General features: G+C 42.3%; 2 protein-coding genes and 1 long non-coding RNA gene across 10 annotated transcripts in view; 1 reads left to right on the forward strand and 2 right to left on the reverse strand.

Moving 5' to 3' along the window:
- The window catches only part of LOC146396517 (uncharacterized), a 57,520-nt gene that overhangs the window by 12,409 nt on the left and 20,191 nt on the right, over nucleotides 1-24,920 (forward strand). For 3 of the 7 annotated variants that reach the window (XM_084993408.1, XM_084993405.1, XM_084993411.1), the window contains exons 2-4: nucleotides 2,092-2,133; nucleotides 19,628-19,763; nucleotides 23,603-24,387. In XM_084993408.1, coding sequence (XP_084849534.1) covers nucleotides 23,943-24,387 — 445 coding nt within the window. In that variant the 5' untranslated portion in view covers nucleotides 2,092-2,133; nucleotides 19,628-19,763; nucleotides 23,603-23,942. Of the gene's footprint in view, nucleotides 1-2,091; nucleotides 2,134-16,986; nucleotides 17,270-19,627; nucleotides 19,764-21,488; nucleotides 21,613-23,602; nucleotides 24,388-24,920 lie in introns of those variants that run through there. The other 4 variants (XM_084993410.1, XM_084993406.1, XM_084993409.1 and 1 more) reach the window with 3 other exon arrangements.
- Nucleotides 2,889-24,370, reverse strand: ZNF84 (zinc finger protein 84). Of its 2 annotated transcripts, none has more exons than XM_021072885.2 (6): nucleotides 24,152-24,370; nucleotides 22,276-22,388; nucleotides 17,264-17,574; nucleotides 9,303-9,429; nucleotides 8,321-8,416; nucleotides 2,889-6,686 (listed from the first exon to the last, which is right to left on the reverse strand). In XM_021072885.2, the coding sequence occupies exons 3-6, from the start codon at nucleotides 17,276-17,278 to the stop codon at nucleotides 4,702-4,704; spliced, it is 2,223 nt and encodes a 740-aa protein (XP_020928544.1). In that variant the 5' UTR covers nucleotides 17,279-17,574; nucleotides 22,276-22,388; nucleotides 24,152-24,370; the 3' UTR covers nucleotides 2,889-4,701. The 2 variants fall into 2 exon arrangements, with proteins under 2 accessions (XP_020928544.1, XP_020928546.1); XM_021072887.2 differs by having other exon boundaries at nucleotides 23,922-24,282.
- On the reverse strand, nucleotides 10,617-16,050 carry LOC146396518 (uncharacterized). Its single transcript, XR_014825802.1, has 3 exons — nucleotides 14,072-16,050; nucleotides 11,141-13,366; nucleotides 10,617-10,675 (listed from the first exon to the last, which is right to left on the reverse strand). It is a non-coding gene; the product is annotated as an uncharacterized LOC146396518 (long non-coding RNA).

Here is a 24,920-nt window from a genome sequence, read left to right on the forward strand (position 1 = left end):
GCCCCTTCATGTCATTTCTCAATAAACACCTTGCTCCCCAAACTTCACGTCAGTATCTGCTTCCAGCGATCCCATCTCACCACTCAGCCTGACCTCAATGTTTTGGGCACTTGGCTTGTAAGTAACAAACAGAACGTGAACAGCTGAAGCAAACATGGGGGTTTATTAGAAGGTATGTGAATATCTCACAGAAGAATCCAATTGTCCAACAGGAAAAGGGCAGAGATGCACCTGGACCTGAAGACAAGAACCAGACATCGGGACCCCATCAGGCTGTGCCTTGACTTGGCTTCCATGATGGCTTCACTCTTCTCTCACTGCAGCTACACTTCCCCGTGTGGTCCAAAACACAGCCACTGACACCACCCACACTTTCGGAGTAAAGCTTCAGTTGCTGAAATTCTACAGTCAAAATAGTCCCAACTTCCCATAAGCTTTCTAATGGGAGAGATAAAACATGCAATGATTATATCACAAGTGCCAAATACATGCACAGGTTCACGTGGGCTGGATAGGCATTAACAAGGAACAAGGGCACTTCAAGGGGAAGTAGATTTGTAAAAAGTGTGAGAGGAGAGATTGTGGGAATCTCAAGGAACTGCAAGTAGTTCAAGAAAGCTAAAAAACGGTGTAAGAGGAAAGAAAAAGTATTGGAAATGATGGAGCGGCATGGATTTGTATGGAAGTCCTCAAATACCATGAGGATATTACACTTTTAGTCTGCAATTAGCCCACAGTATTTCAATACTTATTGGTATCTTAAAATAACTAATATGTATAAGTGTGGAAAATGGACTAAAAAAGAATGATAGGGGCAAAAAAATATGCATACAAGTGCAAGGGTCATTCATTGTTGAGTTAGTTTATCACCACTTAGGCCAGGACTAGGTGCTCAACATCTGAAAGCTTGTTGGTATCATGTTGGCAGATGAACAAACTCATCGAAATCAAAAGCTCTGGCATATACTGCTGGAATAAATGACCAAATGCCTGAGGTTTCAGATATAGAAGCCAAATGTCTATTATCTATATTCTGCTATGTAATGCAGATATTGGTAAATAAATCTGGGATCTTTGGGTCCATTTCCTCAGCGTTCTACAAGTGATGTTCTTGAAACCAAATGTCAGGAGCACTTAGATCCATACAGAGGAAACTGTCAAGACATCAAAGCCCACAAAGGAAAGTTGAATACAAGGAAGTCCTGGGACAGGTCTCAACGCTCACAGAAAGGACGCCAAAGATCCACTACCCAGTAAAAGGAATACTATTGAAACGTCCTCTGTAGGACCGTCTCTAGGCCAGTAAAGGAAGCTAGGTGCTGAAAGAGAAAAGAAAATCCTCAAGTAGTTGATTTCAGTGTAATGGATACTGCTTCCTGAAACCCCTGATAGTAAATCCCATTTAACTGCAAATCTGGCTTTCTTCTTTTTTTTAATTTTTATTTTTTGCCTTTTAGGGCCACAGGCGCAGCATATGGAAGTTCCCAGGCTAGGGGTTGAATCAGAGCTGCAGCTGCCAGCTTACAACACAGCCATAGCAATGCCAGATCTCAGCCAAGTCTGCGACCTACACCACAGTCCATGGCAACGCTGGATCCTTAATCCACTGAGCAAGGCCAGGGATTAAAACCAAGTCTTGGAGTTCCCGTCGTGGCGCAGTGGTTAACGAATCCCACTAGGAACCATGAGGTTGCGGGTTCGGTCCCTGCCCTTGCTCACTGGGTTAACGATCCGGCGTTGCCGTGAGCTGTGGTGTAGGTCGCAGACGTGGCTCGGATCCCGCATTGCTGTGGCTCTGGTGTAGGCCGGTGGCTACAGCTCTGATTCGACCCCTAGCCTGGGAACCTCCATATGCCGTGGGAGCGGCCCAAGAAATAGCAAAAAAAAAAAAAAAAAAACAAGTCTTCATGGATACCAATTGGGTTCATTACCACTGAGCCACAACGGGAACTCCTGGCTTTTTTCTTGAGGTGGGGGTTTGTGGTAGGCATTAACAAGGGTAAATATGGGGACACTTTTTTGTGATTTACCAAAGTAATTTAAAAACTTTGATGGTTTTTAAAACCTGACACTGAGTATCTCTAATTTCAGAATCAGAGCCCTCCTGTGACCCTTCAGAAGAGAGAGCTCCCGGTGAGTTGTACATAGAATAAGTGGGCATCCACATCAGACATGTACATATTTTTTTCTTTTTGGCTGTCCCTTCGCACATGGAGTTCCTGGGCCAGGGATCAGATCTGAGCCGCAGTTGCAACTCACTGCGTGCCAGGCTGAGGATCAAACCTGCACCCCCAGTACTCCAGAGACACTGTAATCCCACTCTGCCACAGCAGGAACTCCCACATCAGATATTTTGATAAATGAAACCTCTGCGGCCAGCATCATCTCTCCCTAGGACTAATACCTGAGCCTTAGAGAAAAAAATTGGTTCTTGCATATTCAATCAAGAGGCTAGTACTAATGTTCCATTACCTTGTGAAAAAAGTACTAAGTTTAACTGCTTAATAGTTAATAGTTAATGGAGTATTCTACAATGGGAGTGACAAAATTAGGAAGATGTTTAGACAACAGACTCCTGACCTAAGGAATCAATCTCTAGGACTAGGGAAGAGAACCAGGGCAGATGGAAAGGAAAAAATACAAAGGAAACACCATACTGATAATTGTCTGTTGCTTTACAAAGGTCCGTTTCCTCCACCGGGTAAAATAACCTTCAAGTATTAGGGAGAAAATTGGAAGTCTGTTCATTTGTATATGAATAAAAATTGGGAAAATGGGACTTTGAAAAATTATATGTGGAAAAACAGGATTATCTGGCTGTTAAAATTCTAGTACAGCGGTTCATAAAATCACTCTTAAAGTCCTAATTTTCCAACAATGAGGCAAAATTTGTAGTTAAAGGAATAAAATACTTTTAGAATCAAAGGTGCTAGAATCAAAGGTGCAATACTGATAAAACAACTCATGCATGACAGAAAGCTTGATTTTTCCAAGTTTGGAAACAAGGTCTATGTGGACTTTTTTAAATTTCACCATTATATAACAACTATAGTTGATTTTGTCAGGCAACATTACAGAGTGATCACTACAAAATTCTAAATAAGCTAAGATATGGTTCATGCATTTTAAAAGGGAACCATACTTATATAATGGAAATTACAAAGCGGAAAGTATCCTGTGTGGGTGATGCAACAGGTGAAAGGCAGGTGAAAAACATTTCAAATGTTAAACAATGAAAACCTTGTTTCCTAATACCTGTACAATAATCACGGAAATTTGCAGGAAGGCCAAACAGGCTTCCTTGAATACATCAAAAATATATTTCTCATCACAAAATTCTCTTTTACATTTTCTGAAGTGACTCTTAAATAATTGTTTTTTCCATATAATTTTTTACAAGATATTTTACAAAATACCGAAAACATAACAGCACACAGTATCCGTGACACCTCATCATGTAAATTAAATTGAAACTGTATACAGGTGACGCAGCACAGCTGACACACAGGGGCTCTCACAGGATGAGAAAGGGTTCTGCTCAGCACTCTGGACCTCCATGTGGACTGAGTGCTGAGCGACAGTTCACACGCCCCCTCTCCCCTGCTCACCATTCACTACTGCAATTCTGCAGTGCTGCCCTCGAGTACTTATTAACCAAGTTTTATACAAACTGTGTCTCAGACTCTGAGGATGCAGGAGACTATATAATGTTGGCTCCTGTTAGTGAAAATGAAGGTCAATAACAACAAACCCTTTTATAAACCAACAAATCATAAGGAGGAGATGTGGTAATATTACCTCTGCTACTTACTGAGCAGTTAAGACATGTCCTATTAGTTACCACTTTTATAATATCATTAAAATAGAAAAACCAGTAGTATATGGTGTGTCTTGACAGACATCACAGGCATGACAAGACATGTGCATCTCATTCTCCCAATTACATTATCATATGCAATTCCAAAATATGAAACTGTGTGACACAGGAAAAGAAACCATAATTATATATCACTGAGAAATTTCCTAATTAGATGTTCAAGTTATTCACATATTTTTAAAACTTCATACTTTGGACTAAACATATGTCAGTCATTTAGAGTTGGGTATTTGGGGTACATATGTCTATAAAAAGTGCATGGCTCTCCATTATAGCATTATTTATAGGGACACATATTTCTACTGTCTTTAAATCGTTAGGTTTACCCACAAAATACAATATGGTGGGATTACTTACCAAAGATTGATTCCTGAAGGCATTTTCTTATATACAATGAGCTGTTGTTTCTTAACGAAAATATTACCCCGTGGCATTCATGGAGTTTTCCTTAACTCACCAGAAGAGAGTTCATTCCCAGGAGGAATGTTTCTGACAGCTAATGAGATCTGATCTCTGGAAGACTTTCTGATATTCACAGTATTCCTCTTCACTGTTAGTTTTCTACCATTAATGTCTCACCATGGTTTGAAAGGTTTTTGAAATTCACTGCATTTCTTAGGGTCGTTCTACTCTACAAATTTTAATAAGCATATTAAAAGCTGCTGAAAGCTTTACCTATATAACCTCACTTAGAGTTTCTACCCTACAAGAGCACTCAGACATGTAATGTGAGGTGACTGTTATCTGAAATATGTACCCTAACTACCTCCTCTGAAGTACAGGGAGATAAGGTCTCTGTCAAATACAAATGTTAACCCCCCTTCCTAGGACTTCTTTAGTGTATGAGTTCTCCGATGATTAATGAGCTGTGACTTTTGGGAGAAGGCTTTCTCACATTCGCTGCACTGATATGGTTTCTCTCCTGTATGAATTCTCTGATGATTAACAAGCTGTGACTTCTGAGAGAAGGCCTTCCTACACTCACTGCATCCATAGGGTTTCTCTCCTGTGTGAGTCCTCTGGTGAGGTATGAGGTGTGATTTCCGAGAGAAGGCTTTGCCACAGTCACTGCATTCAAAGGGTTTCTCTCCTGTATGTGTTCTCTGATGATTGATGAGACTTGACTTCTCCCTGAAGGCTTTCCGACATTCACTGCATTCATAAGGTTTTTCTCCTGTATGAGTTCTTTGATGTCTGATTAGTTCTGATTTCTCAAAGAAAGCTTTCTGACAAATACCACATTCATAAGGTTTTTCTCCTGTGTGAATTCGCTGGTGAGTATTGAGCTGTGACTTCTGGGAGAAAGCTTTTTCACAATCCCTGCATTCATAAGGTTTTTCTCCCGTATGGGTTCTCTGGTGGGTTGCAAGACTTGACTTTTCACCAAAGGCTTTCCCGCATTCCGTGCATTCATAGGGTTTCTCTCCTGTATGAGTCCTCTGATGTGATATGAGATGTGACTTCTGACAAAAGGCTTTTCCACACTCACTGCATACATATGGTTTTTCTCCTGTGTGGATTCTCTGATGATTAGTGAGGCTTAGTTTTTCACTGAAGGCTTTGCCACATTCATTGCACTCATAGGGTTTCTCTCCTGTATGAGTTCTCTGATGTCTGACAAGTTGAGATTTCCTACTGAAGGCTTTTCCACACTTACTGCACACAAAGGGTTTCTCTCCTGTGTGTGTCATCTGATGTGACAAGAGGTGCGACTTCTGGGAGAAGGCTTTCCCACACTGGATGCACCCATGAGGCTTCTCTCCTGTATGGGTTCTCTGGTGGTTAATGAGACTGGACCTCTCTCGGAAGGCTTTCCGACACTCACTGCATTCATAGGGTTTCTCTCCAGTATGAATTGTCTGATGTCTAACGAGCTCTGATTTCTCAAAGAAGGCTTTTCTACAATCACTACATCCATAGGGTTTTGTTCCTGTGTGGGTCCTGTGATGTGTGACAAGCTGTGACTTCCTGCTGAAGGCTTTCCCGCATTCCCTACACTCAAAAGGTTTCTCTCCTGTATGAATCCTCTGATGATTGATGAGATTTGACTTTTCACTAAAGGCCCTCCCACACTCACTGCATCCATAGGGTTTCTCTCCAGTGTGCGTCCTCCAATGTGATATGAGATGTGACTTCCGTGAGAAAGCTTTCCCACATTCACCACATTCATATGGTTTCTCCCCTGTATGTGTCCTCTGATGGGATGTCAGCTGTGACTTTTGGGAGAAGGCTTTCCCACACTGGCTACAATTATAAGGTTTTTCTCCTGTATGAGTCCTGTGATGTGTAATGAACTGTGACTTCTGGGGAAAGGTTTTGCCACATTTACCACAGCCATAGGCTATCTCTCTTATATGTCTGCTCTGATGTTTAATGAGACTTGATTTCTTATTGAAGCGTTTCCTACATTCACTGCATTCATAGAGCTTCTCCCCTAAACGAGTTCTATGGTAAATAATGATCTGTGACTTCTTATAGCTAACTTTATCAAATTTACCACATTCATAGTATTTTAACCAAGTATCAGATTCCCCAGGCTTGGTATGGAGAAACAATTTATCAAATATGTTTACGTCAGCTGATTCTGTTTTTCCACAATCTGCTTTTGGAAAAATTAAACCTAAGTGATGTTTTAAAACTAATCCATCTATGTCATCTTCATTGTTTGAACTCCTTAAAGGAACAAAGTTCACATTCATATTAAAATTCTTTCCCGGTGCATCACATTCATGATCTTGCTTCATATTTTGAAGCTTCTCTTGGTTATCCTTGTGCCAAGTCATGTGACCATTTACTTGCAAGACTTGTTCTATGAAGAAAAAACAAAAACCTGTGAATCCCTCTATAGTTGTGCTTATCGAGTAAAAAACTAGAAATGCTATTTGAGGAGATGAATACCTTTTAAGGCTTAGTTTTCTAGTCTGAAACAAGTCCCAAGTCTATTAGTAAGTCTACAATGTCTATCCTCAAGTTATTGAAAAAAATTTTAGATGCTGTGAACAAAAACAGAAAATAGACAGTAGACTAAGTCTGAATGGAGCTGACACCAACTTGGGGGAGGGGAAACCACTGAACAGGTTACACCGAGGGTCCTTGAAGAAGAGACCACAGCCCATGGCAGGTGCTCATGTTGCCTCACCTGCACCCTCAGCTACGTTCAGAGGACACTGCAGCTTGGGCCAATTGTGGAGCCTCACCTCTCCACAGAGACCTTTATTGGGCCATGTGCAGGGATGCTAGAAATTCTGGAGTCCAGGTGTTCCCGAGAGCAATGCTCAATCACTGAGATGTGGGAGATGGAGGGCTCCCAGCAGCACTGTGCCCAGGCCCACAGCAGTGCAATGGCACACCCATGGCATCCCCAACCCCACCTCACCTCCCTTTCTCCCACTATACGGTAGGGGACATGGTCCCAGGAAGTTCCTGCATTCAGAAAAGTATCTCAGGGTATACTTTTGAGGGACCCTGAATTGAGTGAACATCACACACCAGGTAACGAGGAAGGAGGTTCAGCTAATTAGAGTAGTGCTAGACGCTTAGTGTTGCCATGTAAAATAGCTTACAAAGGGAGACAGGAACTCATCTCTCTAGCAGTTTGGGAAGTTCAGTAATCACAGACCTACTTTTAAGTGGGAGTTGAGAAGTCTCTAAAAAGATGTTTTCCACCAAAGGGCATAAAATTTATTTATTTTTGTATTTTTAGAGTCACACCTGTGACATATGGAAGTTCCCAGGCTAGGAGTTGAATCAGAGCTACAGCTGCTGGCCTCTGCTGCAGCTCATGGCAATGCCAGATCTTTAACCCATTAAGCGAGGCCAGGGATCGAACCTGCATCCTAGTCAGGTTTGGATGGATGCTAGTCGGGTTCATTACTGCTGAGCCACAAGAGGAACTCCAAAAGGGCATAAAATTTAAATAAGAAAAAATGATGGAAAAAGATAATTCCATGTACTCTTATGGTGTCTAAGCCACACACAAAAAACCACTAGAATCTAATTTTATAAGGGAAAAAAAATGGGCCAATGGTTTAGGAGGAATGATGATCCATTTTCTGACATAATTAGACTGAACAGAGAAGGCTTCACATTAGAGATGCCCAAAGTGAGGGGAAATGAAACCCTGATGTCCAAGCACAGGCATCTCCAACCACAGGGGTAGGGTAGACAGAAGATTAACCAAGTCAGGGGACAGAATGCCTAACAAGAAGTCAAAGCTCCAGATGTGACAGATGGGAAATAACATGGAAACACTTCAAGTGATGAGCAAAGAAACCACATGTAAATGTGATTTACTTAAGAAGTCTACGTCCTCTATTCTGAATCATCATTAAGGGTTTGAGATGTTGAAAAGAGCTCTTTAAGGAACATTTCAAAGATGCCAGCCCCCACCTGGCTGAGACTGAACATCTAACTTCTCCATCTGTCTAGTTTGCACACACTCACCTGGGGGGTCTGAACCTGGAATTTCTCCATCTCCTGTCCACGGCTCTTCTCCTTGCTCCAACTTGAGTATGACACCAGGTTTCATAACCTCATACCCTGTTCAGAGAAAATCACAAAGGCCTTGGCCTTTAGAGCCTCTGAAGAATGCACAAGGTTTGGCATTAGTAGGCTCAGTGAAGTCATGAATTCGTAGACCAAGAGTAAATAATTCTCAAAAGAATGGTAATGGTCTCCCTGGTGGCTAATAAGGCTAAGAATCTTTGACCTCTATAATTCAAGTCCAAAAGCATAAACACTCCAGAGGCTCTGTTGCCAGTGTGCCTGGGTCAAATTCAGGCTCTTTCATTTACAAGCTGTCAGTCCTGGAGAAAGTTACTTAGCCTCTCTTTACCTCAATTTCCTCATTAGAAAAAAAAACGACAGTAATCATACTTGCCACATAGGATTGCCCTGATGGTTAAGTGATTCTATACGCCCATAGTAGGTGGCAGAGAGTAAGCGGTACACAGTTGGTGGTGCACAGTAAGTTACATACCTCAGGTGTTACCGCTACTCCTATTAGTTTCAGAGGCTGCACAATGAAATTAAGACTTCAGGAGTTCCCGTTGTGGCTCAGCAGATTAAGAATCTGACTAGTACCCATGAAGATGTAGGTTTGATCCTTGGCCTCAATCAGTGGGTTAATGATCTGGCATTGCTGAGGTGTAGGCTGACAGCTACAGCTTTGATCTGATCTTTAGCTTGAGAACTTCCATATGCCACAGGTGCAGCCCTAACAAGAAAAAAAGAAAAGAAATTAAGACTTCATTATCATAAGCTGAAATCCATTACTCTCCCTGGTGTCACAGTCCAAGGAAATCTGATCTCCTAAATTTATGCCCAAAATCATTAAAAATTTTGGAGGCCCCAGAGCTCTCAGCAACTAAAAGAAAGAAGCAAAGTATCAGGCACAACATGAAGTTCTCTGGGCAGCTTTTCTTACCCAGTGACACAAGGCTGCTATAGTTCTCCAACATGACATCTTTATATAAGTCCTTCTGATAGGGGTCCAGCAGCTGCCATTCTTTCTGGGTGAAGTCCACAGACAAATCTTCAAATGAGAATGACTCCTGTAAGAGCACAATCTTCGTGAGTCAGAAGCAGTCATCAACAGGTGATGTGGGGAACTGGAGCACATCATTCTCACCGTGGCAAGTTACAGAGTTTCTACTCTGTCCCTACTTTTGTGCTCCATTTTGTGGGATAAAAGGCCTTTGTGTATTCTTTCATACTTCCATTCACATGAGAATTGGAAAATGTGGCTTTAAATCTTCCAAACTGCCAAGAAAATGTTTACTGAACCCCAAGTTTGTCACCAGAAGATATGGTAGCCAAAGAAAGATAATGAAAAAACATCTGAAAAAAATGTTTAGTTTGGTAGACAACTGCAAACATGGACATCTATAAGCGTGGACATCTATAAATTAAACAAACAAACAAAAACACTGTTTTAAGAGCTGAGACAAAAAAGCAGGGAGGAAGAGTTTCTATTGTGGCTCAGCCGTGAAGAACCAAACTAGTACCATGAAGATATGAGTTTGATCCCTGGCCTTGCTCAGTGGGTTAAGGAGCAGGCAACGCCGTAAGCAGACATGGCTCAGATCCCACGTTACTGTGGCTGTGGTGCAGGCCAGCAGCTACTGTTCCGATTTGACCCCTAGCCTGGGAACTTCTATATGTCACAGGTGCAGCCCTAAAGAAGAAGAGAAAAAAAAAAATACCTAGAGGCAAGTGAAACCGAAAACACTACAATACAAAAACCTACAGGATGCAGCAAAAGTAGTTTTAAAAGGGAATTCATAGCAATACAGGTTTACCTCATGAAACAAGAAAAATCTCAAATAAACAACCTAACAGTACACCTAGAATGACTAGAGAAAGAAGAATAAACAAAACCTAAAGTTAGTTAAAGGGAAGTAATCATAAAGATCAGAAATAAATTGAGACTAAAAAACAATAAAGCTGGTTCTTTGAAAAGATAAGCAAAACTGATAAACCTTTAGCCAGATTCATCAAGAAAAAAATGTTAGAGGATACAAATTTAAAATCAGAAATGGGAGTTCCTGATGTTGAATAACAGGATTGGTGATGTCTATGAAATGCTGGGACACAGGTTTGATCTCCAGTCTGGCACACTGGATTAAAGGATCCAGTGTTGCCGTAACTGCAGCATAGACTGCAACTGTAGCTCAGATCTGATCCCTGGCCTAGGAATTCCATATCCCATGGAGTGCTCAAAAAAGAAAAAAAAAAAAAATTTTTTTTTTTTTTTTTTGTATTTTAGGGCATCACCTACAGCATATGGAAGTTCCCAGGCTGGGGGTTGAATCAGAGCTGTAGCCGTCAGCCTGCCTACACCACAGCCACAGCAACCCCAGATCCAAGCTTCATCTGTGACCTACACCACAATGCCAGCAATATCAGATCTTTAGCCCACTGATTGGGGCCGTGGATCGAACCCACATCCACATGGATACTAGCTGGGTTCATTACCACTGAGCCACAAAGGGAACTAAAAAAAATTTTTTTTTAATTAAAAAATAAAATCAGGGGGAGTTCCCGTCGTGGCGCAGTGGTTAACGAATCCGACTGGGAGCCATGAGGTTGCGGGTTCGATCCCTGGCCTTGCTCAGTGGGTTAACGATCCGGCGTTGCCGTGAGCTGTGGTGTAGGTTGCAGACGCAGCTCGGATCCTGCGTTGCTGTGGCTCTGGCGTAGGCTGGCGGCCACAGCTCCGATTAGACCCCTAGCCTGGGAACCTCCATATGCCGCAGGAGCGGCCCAAGAAATAGCAAAAAAAAAAAGACAAAAAAAATAAATAAAAATAAATAAAAAATAAAATCAGGAGGTCCCATAGTGGCTCAGTGGTTAATGAATCCGACTAGGAACCATGAGGTTGCAGGTTTGATCCCTAGCCTCGTTCAGTGGGTTAAGGATCCAGCATTGCGGTGAGCTGTGGTGTAGGCCGGCAGCTACAGCTCTGATTAGACCCCTAGCCTGGGAACCTCCATATGCAGCAGGTTCAGCCCTAGAAAAGACAATAATAATAATATCTTTAGGATTTTCTGTGTCCCTATGGAAGAGCAGGTTTGATCCATGGCCTGGCACAATGTGCTAAAGAATCTGGCATAGCTGAAGCTGCAGAGCAGGTCACAGCTATGGCTTGGATTGAATTCCTGGCCTGGGAACTTCCATATGCCACAGGTATAGTCAAAAAAGTTTTTGAAAAATAATCAAAACCCACAGCCAATATAATACCCTACGGAGAAAAGCTGAAACCTTTCCTGCTAAAATATGGAAAAAGACAAGAATGCCCACTCTCACCACTTTTATTCAACATAGTATTAGAAATCCTAGCCACAGCAATCAAACACACCAACAAACAAAAAGAAATAAAAGGTATCCAAGCTGGGAGAGAGAGAAAATTTTCATATGCAAATGACATGATACTATATATAGAAAATCCTAAGGACTCCACTCAAGAACTACTCAATCTAATCAATGAATTCAGCAAAGTAGCAGGATACAAGATTAACAGTCAGAAATCAGTTCTGTATACTAACAATGAAATATTAGAAAAAGAATATAAAAAAAAAACTTTTAAAATCACTCCCCCCAAAATTAAATACCTAGGAATAAACCTGATCAAGGAGGTGAAAGACTTATTTGCTGAGAACTATAAAACACTAATCAAGAAAATTAAAAAGGATTCCAAAAATGGACAGATATCCCATACTCCTGGATTAGAAGAATTAATATTGTTAAAATAGCTATACTACCCAAGGCATCTACCAATTTAACATGATCCCTATCAAATCACCCATAAAATTTTTAACAGAACTAGACAAATAATCCAAAAATTTATATGAAACTGTAAAAAGTCCAAAATTGCCCAAGTAATCCTGAGGGGAAAAAAAAAATGAAGGAGGCAATATTCTCCCAAACTTCAGACAATACTACAAAGCTACAATAATCAAAACAGTGTGGAATAGGTACAAAAACAGACATATAGATCAATGGAACAGAATAGAGAGCCCAGAAATAAACCCAGACATCTACAATTAATCTTCAATAAAGGAGGGGATAATGGGAAAGAGACAGTGTCTTTAGCAAGCAGTGTTGTGAAAGCTGGACAGCTGTATGTAAATCAGTGAAACTAGAATATAACCTCACACAATGCACACACACAAAAAAAACTCAAAATGGCTTAAAGACTTAAACATAACACATGACACCACAAAACTCCTAGGAGAAAACATGGGCAAAACATTCTCTGACATAAAATGTACAAATGTTTTATTAAGTCAGTCTCCCAAGGCAATTGAAATAAAAACAAAAATACACCAATGGGAACTAATCAAACTGACAAGCTTTTGGCATAGCATAGAAAACCATAAACAAAACAAAAAGACAATCCACAGAATGGAAGAAAATAGTTGCGAACAATGCAAACAACATCTTAATCTCTAAAATATACAAACAGCTCATACAACTCAACAACAACAAAAATAAACCAATTGAAAAATGGGCAGAAGACCTAAATAGACATTTCTCCAAAGAAGATATAAGCATGGCCAGTAGGCACATGAAAAGATGATCAACACTTAATTATTAGAGAAATGCAAATCAAAGCTACAATGAGGTACCACCTCACACCAGTCACAAGGGTCATCATTGATAACAAATAAAAAATGCTGGAGAAGGTGTGAAGAAAAAGAAACCCTCCTACACTGTTAGTGGGAATGTAAATTGGCACTACGGAAAACAGTTGTGGAAGTTACTCAGAAATCTAAAAACAGAACTGCCATATGATCCAGCAATCCCACTCCTGGCCATATATCCAGACAAAACTATAATTAAAAGAGATAGATGCACTCCTATGTTTACAGGAGCACTATTCGCAATAGCCAAGACAGGGAAACAAGCTAAATGCCCATCGACAGATGAATGAATTAAGAAGATGTGGTAGAGGAGTTCCCACCATGGTGCAGTAGGTTAAGAATCGGACTGCAACAGCCACTATGGAGAACAGTTTGGAGATACCTTAGAAATCTATACATAGAACTTCCATATGACCCTGCAATCCCACTCTTGGGCATCTATCCGGACAAAGCTCTACTTAAAAGAGACACATGCACCCGCATGTTCATTGCAGCACTATTCACAATAGCCAGGACATGGAAACAATCCAAATGTCCATCGACAGAGGATTGGATTCGGAAGATGTGGTATATATACACGATGGAATACTACTCAGCCATAAAAAAGGATGACATCATGCCATTTGCAGCAACATGGATGGAACTAGAGAATCTCATACTGAGTGAAATGAGCCAGAAAGACAAAGACAAATACCATATGACATCACTTATAACTGGAATCTAATATCCAGCACAAATGAACATCTCCTCAGAAAAGAAAATCAATCATGGACTTGGAGAAGAGACTTGTGGTTGCCTGATGGGAGGGGGAGGGAGTGGGAGGGATCGGGAGCTTGGGCTTATCAGTCACAACGTAGAATAGATTTACAAGGAGATCCCGCTGAATAGCATTGAGAACTATGTCTAGATACTCATGTTGCAACAGAAGAAATGGTGGGGGAAAAACTGTAATTGTAATGTATACATGTAAGGATAACCTGACCCCCTTGCTGTACAGTGGGAAAATAAAATTAAAAAAAAAAAAAAAAAAAAAAAAAAAAAAGAATCGGACTGCAGTGGCTTGGGTAGCTGCAGGGGTTCAGGTTCCATCCCTAGATATGGTACATATATACAATGGAATACTACTCAATCATAAAAAAGAATGAACTAATGCCATTTGCAGCAACATGGATGCAACTAGAGATTATCATACTAAGTGAAATCAGAAAGAGAAAAACAAATACCATATGATATCACTTATATGTGGGATCTAAAATATGACACAAACGAACCTATCTACAAAACAGAAACAGACTCAGACACAGAGAACAGACTTGTAGTTGCCAATGGGGAGGAGGAGGGAGTGGGATGGACTGGGAGTTTGGGGTTGGTAGATGCAAACTATTACATTTAGAATGGATAAGCAATGAGGGCCCACTGTATAGCACAGGGAACTATATCCAGTCTCTTGGGATAGACCATGATGGGAGATGATGTAAGGGAATGTATAGGTACATATGTCATTTTGCTGTACAGCAGAAACTGACACATTTTAAATCAACTATACATTAATAAAAAAAGAAAGAAAAGAAAAATAATCAACACTTGTAGAAACTCTTATCAAATTAGGAAGTCAGTGGAATTTCTTTTCAATGAAAAAAAGTACTGCTTATATTTTTATAAACATGGACAATCTAACGAAAAATTATTAGAACTAGTACATGAGCTTACCAAATTCCTGGATACCAAGTCAATATATAAAAATCTAGTGTATTTCCTTATTTTGGCAACAAAAACTTAAAATTAGCAACTAAATTTTAAGATAATAACTAAATTTTAAGATACCAATTGCAGGTCTAGGGCAGAAAATGTACAGACTGACCCTTGACGTATCTTGTCATGAGAGAAAGCAGCATCCTAATTAATAAATGAAGAAATGTTAAAAGAAGGGTGCTACTTTGCAAACTCTAATAAAATATTCCATCTGAGCAATGGTCATACAAAAGTGTCAGTAGGACAAAAAGAGAGACAAGCAGATACTATGCACTTCCTGAGAGAAGCACCACCACAGCCTCTGAAGTATTCTTACCCAAAGGTCACACTCAAATCTGATTAAGTCTCTAGATCAGATCTGTCCAGTGAAACTTTCCATGACGATGGGCTGTGCTTTATATCTGTGCTACTCAGTTGGTGGCTGTCCAGCTTGTGGCTACTGAGCACTTGAAGGCGGTGACTGTGACTGCAGGATTTAGCTTACTTAACTTAAACAGTCGTAGGAAGCTGGTGGCTTCCATACTGGACTGCACAGCTCTGAACCTACTAACTGACAGGATACATAGGTGACGGGATGTGTGAACAATATGATGGGGATGCAATCAGCAAAATGAGGACATTACCCACTACATCATTCATTCAAAGGCTTCAGACAGTGGGACTACAGATAAGTGGCCTGGATTCTTCAACAAATCATTTGGCTAGAAAAAAACAGCAAGAGGAGTTCTCGTCCTGGCTCAGTGGAATTGAATCCGACTGGGAACCATGATGTTACAGCTTCGATCCCTGGCCTCGCTCAGTGGGTCAAGGATCCAGCATTGCTGTGAGCTGTGGTGTAGGTCGAAGATGCGGCTTGGATCTGAAGTTGCTGTGGCTGTGGTATAAGCCAGCAGCTACAGCTCCAATTAGACCCCTAGCCTGGGAACCTCCATATGCCACAGGTGCGGCCCTAAAAAGCAAAAAAGCAAAAAAACAAAAAACAAAAAAAAAAAAACCAAGACTGAGACAGATCAAGGAACTGCACTGTATGAACTTTAATTAGATTCTGATTCAAACAAACCACAAACAATTTATGAATTTATGAGACAACTGGAAACTTGATACTGACTAGATGTGGTGATATTAAGAAGCTGGCTTAATTGGAGAGAAGGTTGCAACTGCAGTGAGTCTCACAAACACAATATTAAGTGAAGTGAAAGAAACAAAACACAAACTAGTAGACACAACAGCAGACAAAACCAAACTGCAGTGTTGAAGGATGAATACTTCAGAGGGAAACTATAAAAAAAAAGCAAGGGAATGGTTACAAAAGTCAGAGTCCTGGTTCCCTTGTCAGGAAGGAGAAGTGACTGGGAGAGGGCATCAGAAGGGACTCATTTGGGCTGGGAATGCACTATATCTTTTTTTTTTAGGGCCATCCACGGCATATGGAAGTTCCCATGCTAGGGGTCATATCGGAGCTGCAGCTGCTGGCCTACGCCACAGCCACAGCCATGCAGGATCCAAGCCACAGCTGTGACCTACACCACAGCTCATGGCAACACCAGATCCTTAACCCACTGAGCAGAGCCAGGGATCAAACCTGCATCCTCACAGATACTAGTCAGATTCGTTACTGCTGGGCCACAACAAGAACTCTAGGAATGCACTACTTCTTGAAATGAAATGGTGGTTTTATGGATATACATCTGATAATACATTAAGCTGCACTTGTACATTTTAGGAACTTTTCTGCATGTGAATTCTACATCACAATTACAAAGGTAAATACTTAAATAGACTAAGTTCTGCTTTAGCATTTTCCCCTTGGGTCATACTCTGGGGAAAATTATGAGAAATGGCTATGATGATACCCTTGTATTTATTACAATGTTTCTCTTGAGGACATTACCCACTATATCATTTATTCAAAGGCTTCATCAAGGAATGACCAAGAAATATTTACTTTCTATGAAGAATCAGTTTCCTTTTTCATTTGGACAATGCAATTCATATAAACATGTTATTCATTATACCTGTCAAAAAACTGAGAACCAAGTTTACAGCTCAAATTCAATGATTACATAGGACATATAAATTCAAGCTTTAAGAAATTCTCAAGGCCCTAGAGTGAATACACCATTGCTTCAGTTTTGTTACAACCTGAATCTTACATTTTGAGGGTATTTTCCCATGATTTCTCTATCTTTTTCCTTTTTATGGCCACATCTTCAGCATATAAAAGTTCCTAGGACAGGACTCAAATTGGAACTACAGCTGCAGACCTACACTACAACTACAGCAGCTTTCGACAATGATGGATAGTTAACTCACTAAGCAAAGGCAAAGGATCAAATCCGCATCTTCACAGAAACAACATCAGGTCCTCCACCCTTGGAGCCACGATAGGAATTCTCCCCGATTTCTCAATCATTTACTCTTCTTTTTCACTAGAAGACTTACAAACCTCTTCTAATTGCCTGGAAATAATGAGGAATAAACAATATCTCACCTGTAACATGGTCATTTTCTGCTGCCTGTGCAAGATGATTAACAAGTCCAAGATATGTTCTATCAGGCGTCTTCTGCTTCTGCCCCAAAGCTCTGCTGCGACGTCTTTCACACTAAGAATGAATTCCTGCTTGCACAAACTCCTTTAATTGCAGGCTTATTTGCAGGGATCCAAGATCTTCGGACATAGGGACAGGGACAAATGCACTTCAACTAGTATATTCACACTGCACCTAAAAGCTTTTCTTTTCTTGCTAGGAACGAGGCATGATCATCTAAAGCCAGAGTGTGTCTTTCCTGTAACAAACAGGGCTGTAGGACAGAAACAGAATATAAGGTAGAACAACAGAAATCTAGGTCTCTGCACATACATAAAAACACCAGAATTAAGTAATTCTGAGGTCCACTCAATATCCACTGTGGACACTGACATACAAAACACTTTAATGGGTGCTGTGAAGTATAAGACAGCTCTATTTTAGGCAGATGGAATTTTGGAAGCTTATGTGACTTGTATTAAAAAATCTGAGTTTCAATCAGCCTTTTCCCCTTAGTGGTTATGTGACTTTGGAGAAAAACAAACTTTATCTTTCTAAGCCTTAGTTTCCCATTCAAATCTACAAGCTTCCTAATTTAAGCATGCCAATTCTATCAATTTCTGAAGGGAATGTGTTAAACACTCTCAGTATGATTACACATTGGTCAGTTTTTCCCTGTAATTCTGTTGATGTTTGGATTATATGTTTAAGGCTGTTTTTTGCTGTGCAGCAGAAAATTGACAGAACACTGTAAATCAGCTATAATGGAAAAAAAAAAAATCTGGAGTTCCCGTCGTGGAGCAGTGGTTAACGAATCCGACTAGGAACCATGAGGTTGCGGGTTCGATCCCTGCCCTTGCTCAGTGGGTTAACGATCCGGCGTTGCCGTGAGCTGTGGTGTAGGTTGCAGACTCGGCTCGGATCCTGCGTTGCTATGGCTCTGGTGTAGGCCAGTGGCTACAGCTCCGATTCGACCCCTAGCCTGGGAACCTCCATATGCCGCAGGAGCGGCCCAAAGAAATAGCAAAAAGACAATAAATAAATAAATAAATAAATAAAGTAAAAAACATTATAAAGAAAAAGAAAAAAAGGCCATGTTTTTTTTTTAATTTTTTAAGTTATTTAATTTTATTTATTTATTTATTTTGTCTTTTTAGGGCCATACCCTCAGCACGGCATATGGAGGTTTCCAGGCTAGGGATGTAATCAGAGCTTTAGCCCCCAGCCTATGCCATAGCCACAGCCACGCAGATCTGAGCCATGTACGGGACCTACACCACAACTCACAGCAATGCCAGATCCTTAACCCACTGAGCAAGGCCAGGGACAGAACCTGGGTCCCCATTCATGCTAGACAGATTCCTTTCCACTGAGCCACAAAGAGGAACTCCTACTTTATTTATTTTATTTATTTATTTATTTATTGGCTTTTTAGGGCCACACCTGCAGCATATGGAAGTTTCCAGGCTAGGTGTCAAATGGGACCTGGAGCTGCTGGCCTACACCACAGCCACAGCAACTTGGGATCTGAGCAACGTCTGCAACCTTCACGACTCACGGCAACACCGGATCTTTAACCCACTGAGCGCGGCCATGGATCAAACCTGAGCCCTCACGGATACAGTTACTGCTGAGCCATGACAGGAACTCTGAGGCTATGTTTTTTAATGCACAAAGGTTATATACTTCTGGAGGATTATTATCTTTTTTTGGTCCCGCCACTGCATGCAGACGTTCCCAGGCTAGGGAACAAACCTGTACCACAGCAGTGACCTGAGCCACAGCAGTGACAATGCCAGATCCTTAACTGTAGGCCTCCAGGGGAAGGATTATTCTTTAATCATTATGTAATGCCACTGGGATTCTAAAGAATAAATAAGATATTAAAAGGAAAGTGGAAGTTCCCACTGTGATGCAGTGGGTTAAAGATCCAGCGCTGTCACTGCAGCGGGAGTCACTGCTGCTGTGGCACAGATTTGATCCTTGCCTGGGAACTTCCACATGCCACAGGTGTAGCCAAAAAGATAAAAAAGTCATTTAATAATCTCCATTTTATTTATTATTATTGCAAATAGCATTTTATTTAGTCCTTTTTGTTTATCCTGATATGAAAACCAGACGAGAACACTTTGCAGAAGTTCCCAGGCCAGGGACTGAACCTGCCCACAGCAGTGACAACACTGGATCCTCAACCCTCTGAGCCACCAGGGAACTCAAACAATCTCCATTTTATAGAAAGAAAACTTAGACAATAGAGTGGGCCCATGACCCCACAACTATTAAGCAGCAGACACGGAATATTAATTTTTCTGTCTTGCTACCTTCAGGGCATTTACTAACAAAATCATCATATTATGGATACAAATTACTGCTTTTGGAATGGATTGACAATGAGATCCTGTTGTGTAGCACTGAGAACTATGTCTAGATACTTACAATGGAGCATGATAATGGGAGAAAAAGGTATGTATACATGTATGTGTAACTGGGTCCCCAGGCTGTATGTGGGAAAAAAAAATTGTGTTGGGGAAATAACAATTAAAAAAAAAACATGTCATCTGTATGTGTTCATGAACACATATATACACAAACAGACACACACCCCTCACATACCCTGCAATGAGCTTTTATTTCCATGCACACACTCAGTCACCTTATTTTCACAGAAACACAAATGAAGAACATCCTGCTCATCCCTACGACACACTAAAGAGCAGCACTTAGAAAACCAAGCTCGGAGTTCCCATTGTGGTGCAGTGGTTAACGAATCCAACTAGGAACCATGAGGTTGCGGGTTCGGTCCCTGGCCTTGCTCAGTGGGTTAACGATCTGGCGTTGCTGTGAGCTGTGGTGTAGGTGGCAGACTCGGCTCGTATCCCGAGTTGCTGTGGCTCTGGCGTAGTAGGCTGGTGGCTACGGCTCCAATTCGACCCCTAGCCTGGGAACCTCCATATGCCGCGGGAGTGGCCCAAGAAACGGCAAAAAGACAAAGAAAAAAAAAACCAAGCTCTTCCCTTTCATGCCTTCCTGTGATTAAACCCTTGGTGCCAACTCAGAAACATGTATTGAGGTTTCTCTGTTACACAAGAAATGATTCCTTTCTATTTCTTAAACTGTGAAAGTATACACATCTTAGAACCGGAGCTGGCACACATCAGCACTCCAAAAATATGAGCCATAAGTATTATTTCAAAAGTAAAATATAGTTGGATTCATTTCCACTGCGCCAAGACAGAATTCCCAGATCTGAATTTAAAATAATGGAAACCACGATAGTGCCTAAAGAAATCACAAGTGGAGTTCCCGTTGTGGCGCAGTGGTTAACGAATCCGACTAGGAACCATGAGGTTGCGGGTTCGATCCCTGGCCTTGCTCAGTGGGTTAACGATCCGGCGTTGCCGTGACCTGTGGTGTAGGTTGCAGACGCGGCTCGGATCCCGCGTTGCTGTGGCTCTGGTGTAGGCCAGTGGCTACAGCTCCGATTCGACCCCTGGCCTGGGAACCTCCATATGCCGCAGGAAAGGCCCAAAGAAATAGCAAAAAAAGACAAAAATAAATAAATAAAATAAAATAAATAAAAAATAAAATCTACACAATCCAATTCATGGAAAAAAAAAAGAAATCACAAGTGAATATTTGTATAATTTGGAGGAGAACTGTCCCTACTGCACATGATAGCAAAGGCAAAAAAAAACTATAAAATTTTTATTTAAGAAGCCAGTGAAGTTGGGAGTTCCCATCGTGGCACAGTGGTTAACAAATCCAACTAGGAATCATGAGGTTGCGGGTTCGGTCCCTGCCCTTGCTCAGTGGGTTAACGATCCGGCGTTGGTGTGAGCTGTGGTGTAGCTCGCAGACGCAGCTCGTATCCCTAGTTGCTGTGGCTCTGGCATAGGCTGGCGGCTACAGCTCCGATTAGACCCCTAGCCTGGGAACCTCCATGTGCTGTGGGAGTGGCCCTAGAAAAGGCAAAAGGACAAAAAAAAAAAAAAAAAAAAAAAAAAATTTACATTCAAACAATTTCCTTAGGCAGACTGCCAAATTCACGATGTGATTTAAAAATTTCCTTTGTAATCTTGTCAAAAATTACTTGAAGTTTAGTTGGGTTTCAAGGAAAACTTATTGAGTAGAGAGACATGTCGAAATGAGAAATTTTGCAGAGAACACACACAGACTTGGGAATTTCAGGTGGACAGAGTGAGACAAGCCATCAACATGGGAGTTCTGAAATATTTCTGGAGTTCCCGCTGTGCAGCAATGGGATCAGCGGCAACTCTGCAGGACCAGGACAAAGATGCCCCAGTCCAGCACAGTGAGTTAAAGGATTATGGGGGTTCCCATCGTGGTGCAACGGAAATGAATCCAACTAGGAACCACGAGATTGTGGGTTCAATCCCTCGCCTCGCTCAGTGGGTTAAGGATCTGGTGTTGCCTGTGAGCTGTGGTGTAGGTCACAGGCGCAACTCAGATCTGGCTCTGATTCAACTGCTAGCCTGGGAACCTCCATGTGTCACAGGTGTGGCCCTAAAAAGACAAAAAAAAAAAAGGATTAAACATCTGACCCCTGGCCCAAGAAAGCCAAATGCCTCGGGGGATGGGGAAGGAAAAAAAAAGTTCTGAGGGAGTTCCTGGTGGCTCAGTGGATTAAGAATCCAGTGTTGTCAGTGCTGTGACTCAGGTCCCTGCTGTGGCACAGGTTCAATCCTTGGCCCAGGAAATTCTGCATGCTACAGGCATGGCCAAAATAAATAAATAAATATTTCTGATATTTAAGTTTGTGACTCAGAACAATATAGCTTCAACCTTACTTTACTTTAACCAACTGTTTTTGCAAGTTGGCTCTTGAGGGAGAAATCCCCCCCCCCGCCCCGCCCCATCACTCTTATACTTGAATCACATGTCCCTCCAGCCAATGATAGCCTAAGCCCTTCACTGCACAGTCTGGCCCATTTCAACAACATTGGTGTGTCCTTACCTGGGCAGGTTCCTGCTCAGCCACACGGTGCTCCCTGTGACAGTGCTCTCACAGTACCTTCAGGAGGGAGGGGCACCTTCATCATCATCTGCAGTTCCCACTCAGATCAGGCTCTGTGGAATTTCAAGGAAAGGTAATTGGGGAGTGCTTGAGAGCGCTGGGTTTCAGGTTCGATCCCCAGCCCACTGTTGCTGCAGCTGGGATCTGATCCCTGGCCCAGAACTCCATATGCTGCAGGGAGGCCGAAAAATAATAATAGTAGTAATAAATAACATTTACTTTCACTATGTGCCAAGTGTTCTACACATGGCACTGTCTTTGTTGATGCATTCAGTGCTCATTACAGAAGAAGCAATATGGTACTAGAAGTTCAATATCATGCCCAACACAAATGACACGTGGGCAAAGTGGCAGATCTGGATCACTGGTCCCATGCAGTCCCCCAGAGCTTGTGACCACTGCCCCTCAACAACAGGGAGGGAGGGTAGGGGAATACAAAGGCCTTGGGAGACCCAGTACTGGTATGATACAGCCCTCTGTCCAGAAGTACTGGTACAAGGGCAGACTAAGGAGAAAAACAAGAGAAAATTCTCAGGGACCAGTTAAAAAAACTCCCCAGTAAGTTTAACCTCCCCAATTGCGGCAAAATATTTCAAATTAACATTTTTGTGATACTTGAAGTGGTCTTAAGCAGGCTATGCAACAAATTCCCAATTTTGTTTTTTTAAGGGGAACAAGATGTTAAAAACATACATTAATTGACTAAAAGAAATATACAAAATGTTAGCAGTGACCATTTCCTGTTGATGAGGTGATGAATGATTTTCATCCGAATCTGTTTATCAAGATACTCTAAACTGACTAGAGCGAACATATTTTAAAGTCCTTAACTCAAGAAAATAGGCAAGCTGGAGTTTCTGCTGTGGCTCAACTGTAGCAAACCTATATCCATGAAAACCAGGGTTCGATCCCTGGCCTAGCTCGGTGGATTAAGGATCTGGAGTTGTTGCAGCAAGCTGTGGTGTGGGTCACAGACATGGATAGATCCTGCGTTGCTGTGGCTGTGGTGTAGGCCTGCAGGTGCAGCTCTGATTCCACCCCTGGCCTGGGAACTTCGATGCGTCACAGGTGCAACCCTAAAAAGAAAGGGGGGGGGGAGGCAAAGAAAAACAGGCAAGCAGAGCAGTTTCAGTCCAGCACCATGTGATTGATACAAGGTAAACAATAAATAATAGTTAAAATAATTAAAATAATGCAGGCTTTAATAACAGCTCAAGGCATCAGAGGTAGGGGGAAAAATCATTTCTTTCTACTCTCTCATTTTTAGATGAAACACTTGAGATCGAAGAAATTGTGAGTTCAAAGCGGCAGAGGTGGGTCAAACTCTGAGATTAAGACTTGAGGCCGGTGCTGTGCCCACCACACCAGCCACTAACAGAAGCTGTTTAGGGGTTTTATTTGTTAATAAAGATGCCTTAAGGGAAAACACAAAACAAAACCCACTGCTAAAAGGAGAGCCTAGCCGGGTGGAGCCAGGCTACAGGGGCGGGGCAGGCCCAACCGGAGGTCCCCGCGGACTTGCACGGCGCCCCCCTTCGGCCGCGGCTCCCAACCCCCCGACAGCGTCCGGTACACGGGGGACACACCGCCTGCACCCGCCGGTTCGGATGGGAATGCCAGCAGGGAGGAACGGCGAGGCAGCGGCGCGAAGCCTGGGAAACCTGGGATCCGTCACGGTGTGGCTCCCTGCCCGGAAGACGCCGTGCCACCCCCACCCATGCCCACAGCACCCTCACCCAGAGAACCCTGTCTTAGCACCGCCCCACGGGCCCGCACAACCCCTGCCGTCCGCCCCCCAGGGGATCCACCCCCAAACCTGCAAAAACGGCCTCGGACGGCAGACGCCCGGGACAGGGGGCCACGTGACAGCCCCGCCCCCGGCCTTTGCGCGATCCGGGCGAACCCGCGGGATACCGACGACAGGCCCCAGTAGCGCAGGGGAACCGCGCGCACACGACCTCGGGCACGCGCATACGGGCCTCGAGCGCGGAGGCAAAGACAAAGAGGACACCCCACCAGAGCGCCAGTGGGCTGCGCGTGCGCAAGAGGAAGGTACGTCTAAACTACACTTCCCAGGAGGCTCCGCAGCACGTCGGCGTCCTGGGAATGCTGGTCGCCCAGACAGTCCGATGGTGCCTCCGGTTCTTGAGCTCTGCTACCGCACCTTAGCGAGAAGGAAACTCTTGGGTTTTTTTTTTAGAATACTAGCAATTCAAATGTAAATGATAGGTAGATAAGTAGGTAGCTAGGTGTGTAGATAGGTAGGTAGAAAGGTGAGTAGATAGTAGGTAGATAGGCATAGATGATAGATATGGTAGACAATTTGCTTGAGAACAAAAAATTTAACATATTTATGGAAAGCAGGTAAGTAAAGCAGAAAAAAAGTGTATTCATAATTCAAGTGCTGTGGGAAATTATAAGTCACTATCCTTTTTTCTTTTTTTTTTTTTAATCTTTTTGCCTTTTCTGGGGCCGCTCCTGCGGCATATGGAGGTTCCCAGGCTAGGTGTTTAATCGGAGCTGCTGCTGCCGGCCTACGCCATTGCCTCAACACCAGATCCGAGGACGGGAACTCTGGCTATCCT

Source organism: Sus scrofa, chromosome 14 (genome assembly GCF_054392235.1).
Source record: "Sus scrofa isolate SSC_HxYL_T2T_F1_AM1 chromosome 14, Sscrofa_HxYL_maternal_Yorkshire_Landrace_v2.0, whole genome shotgun sequence".
Lineage (NCBI taxonomy): Eukaryota > Metazoa > Chordata > Mammalia > Artiodactyla > Suidae > Sus > Sus scrofa.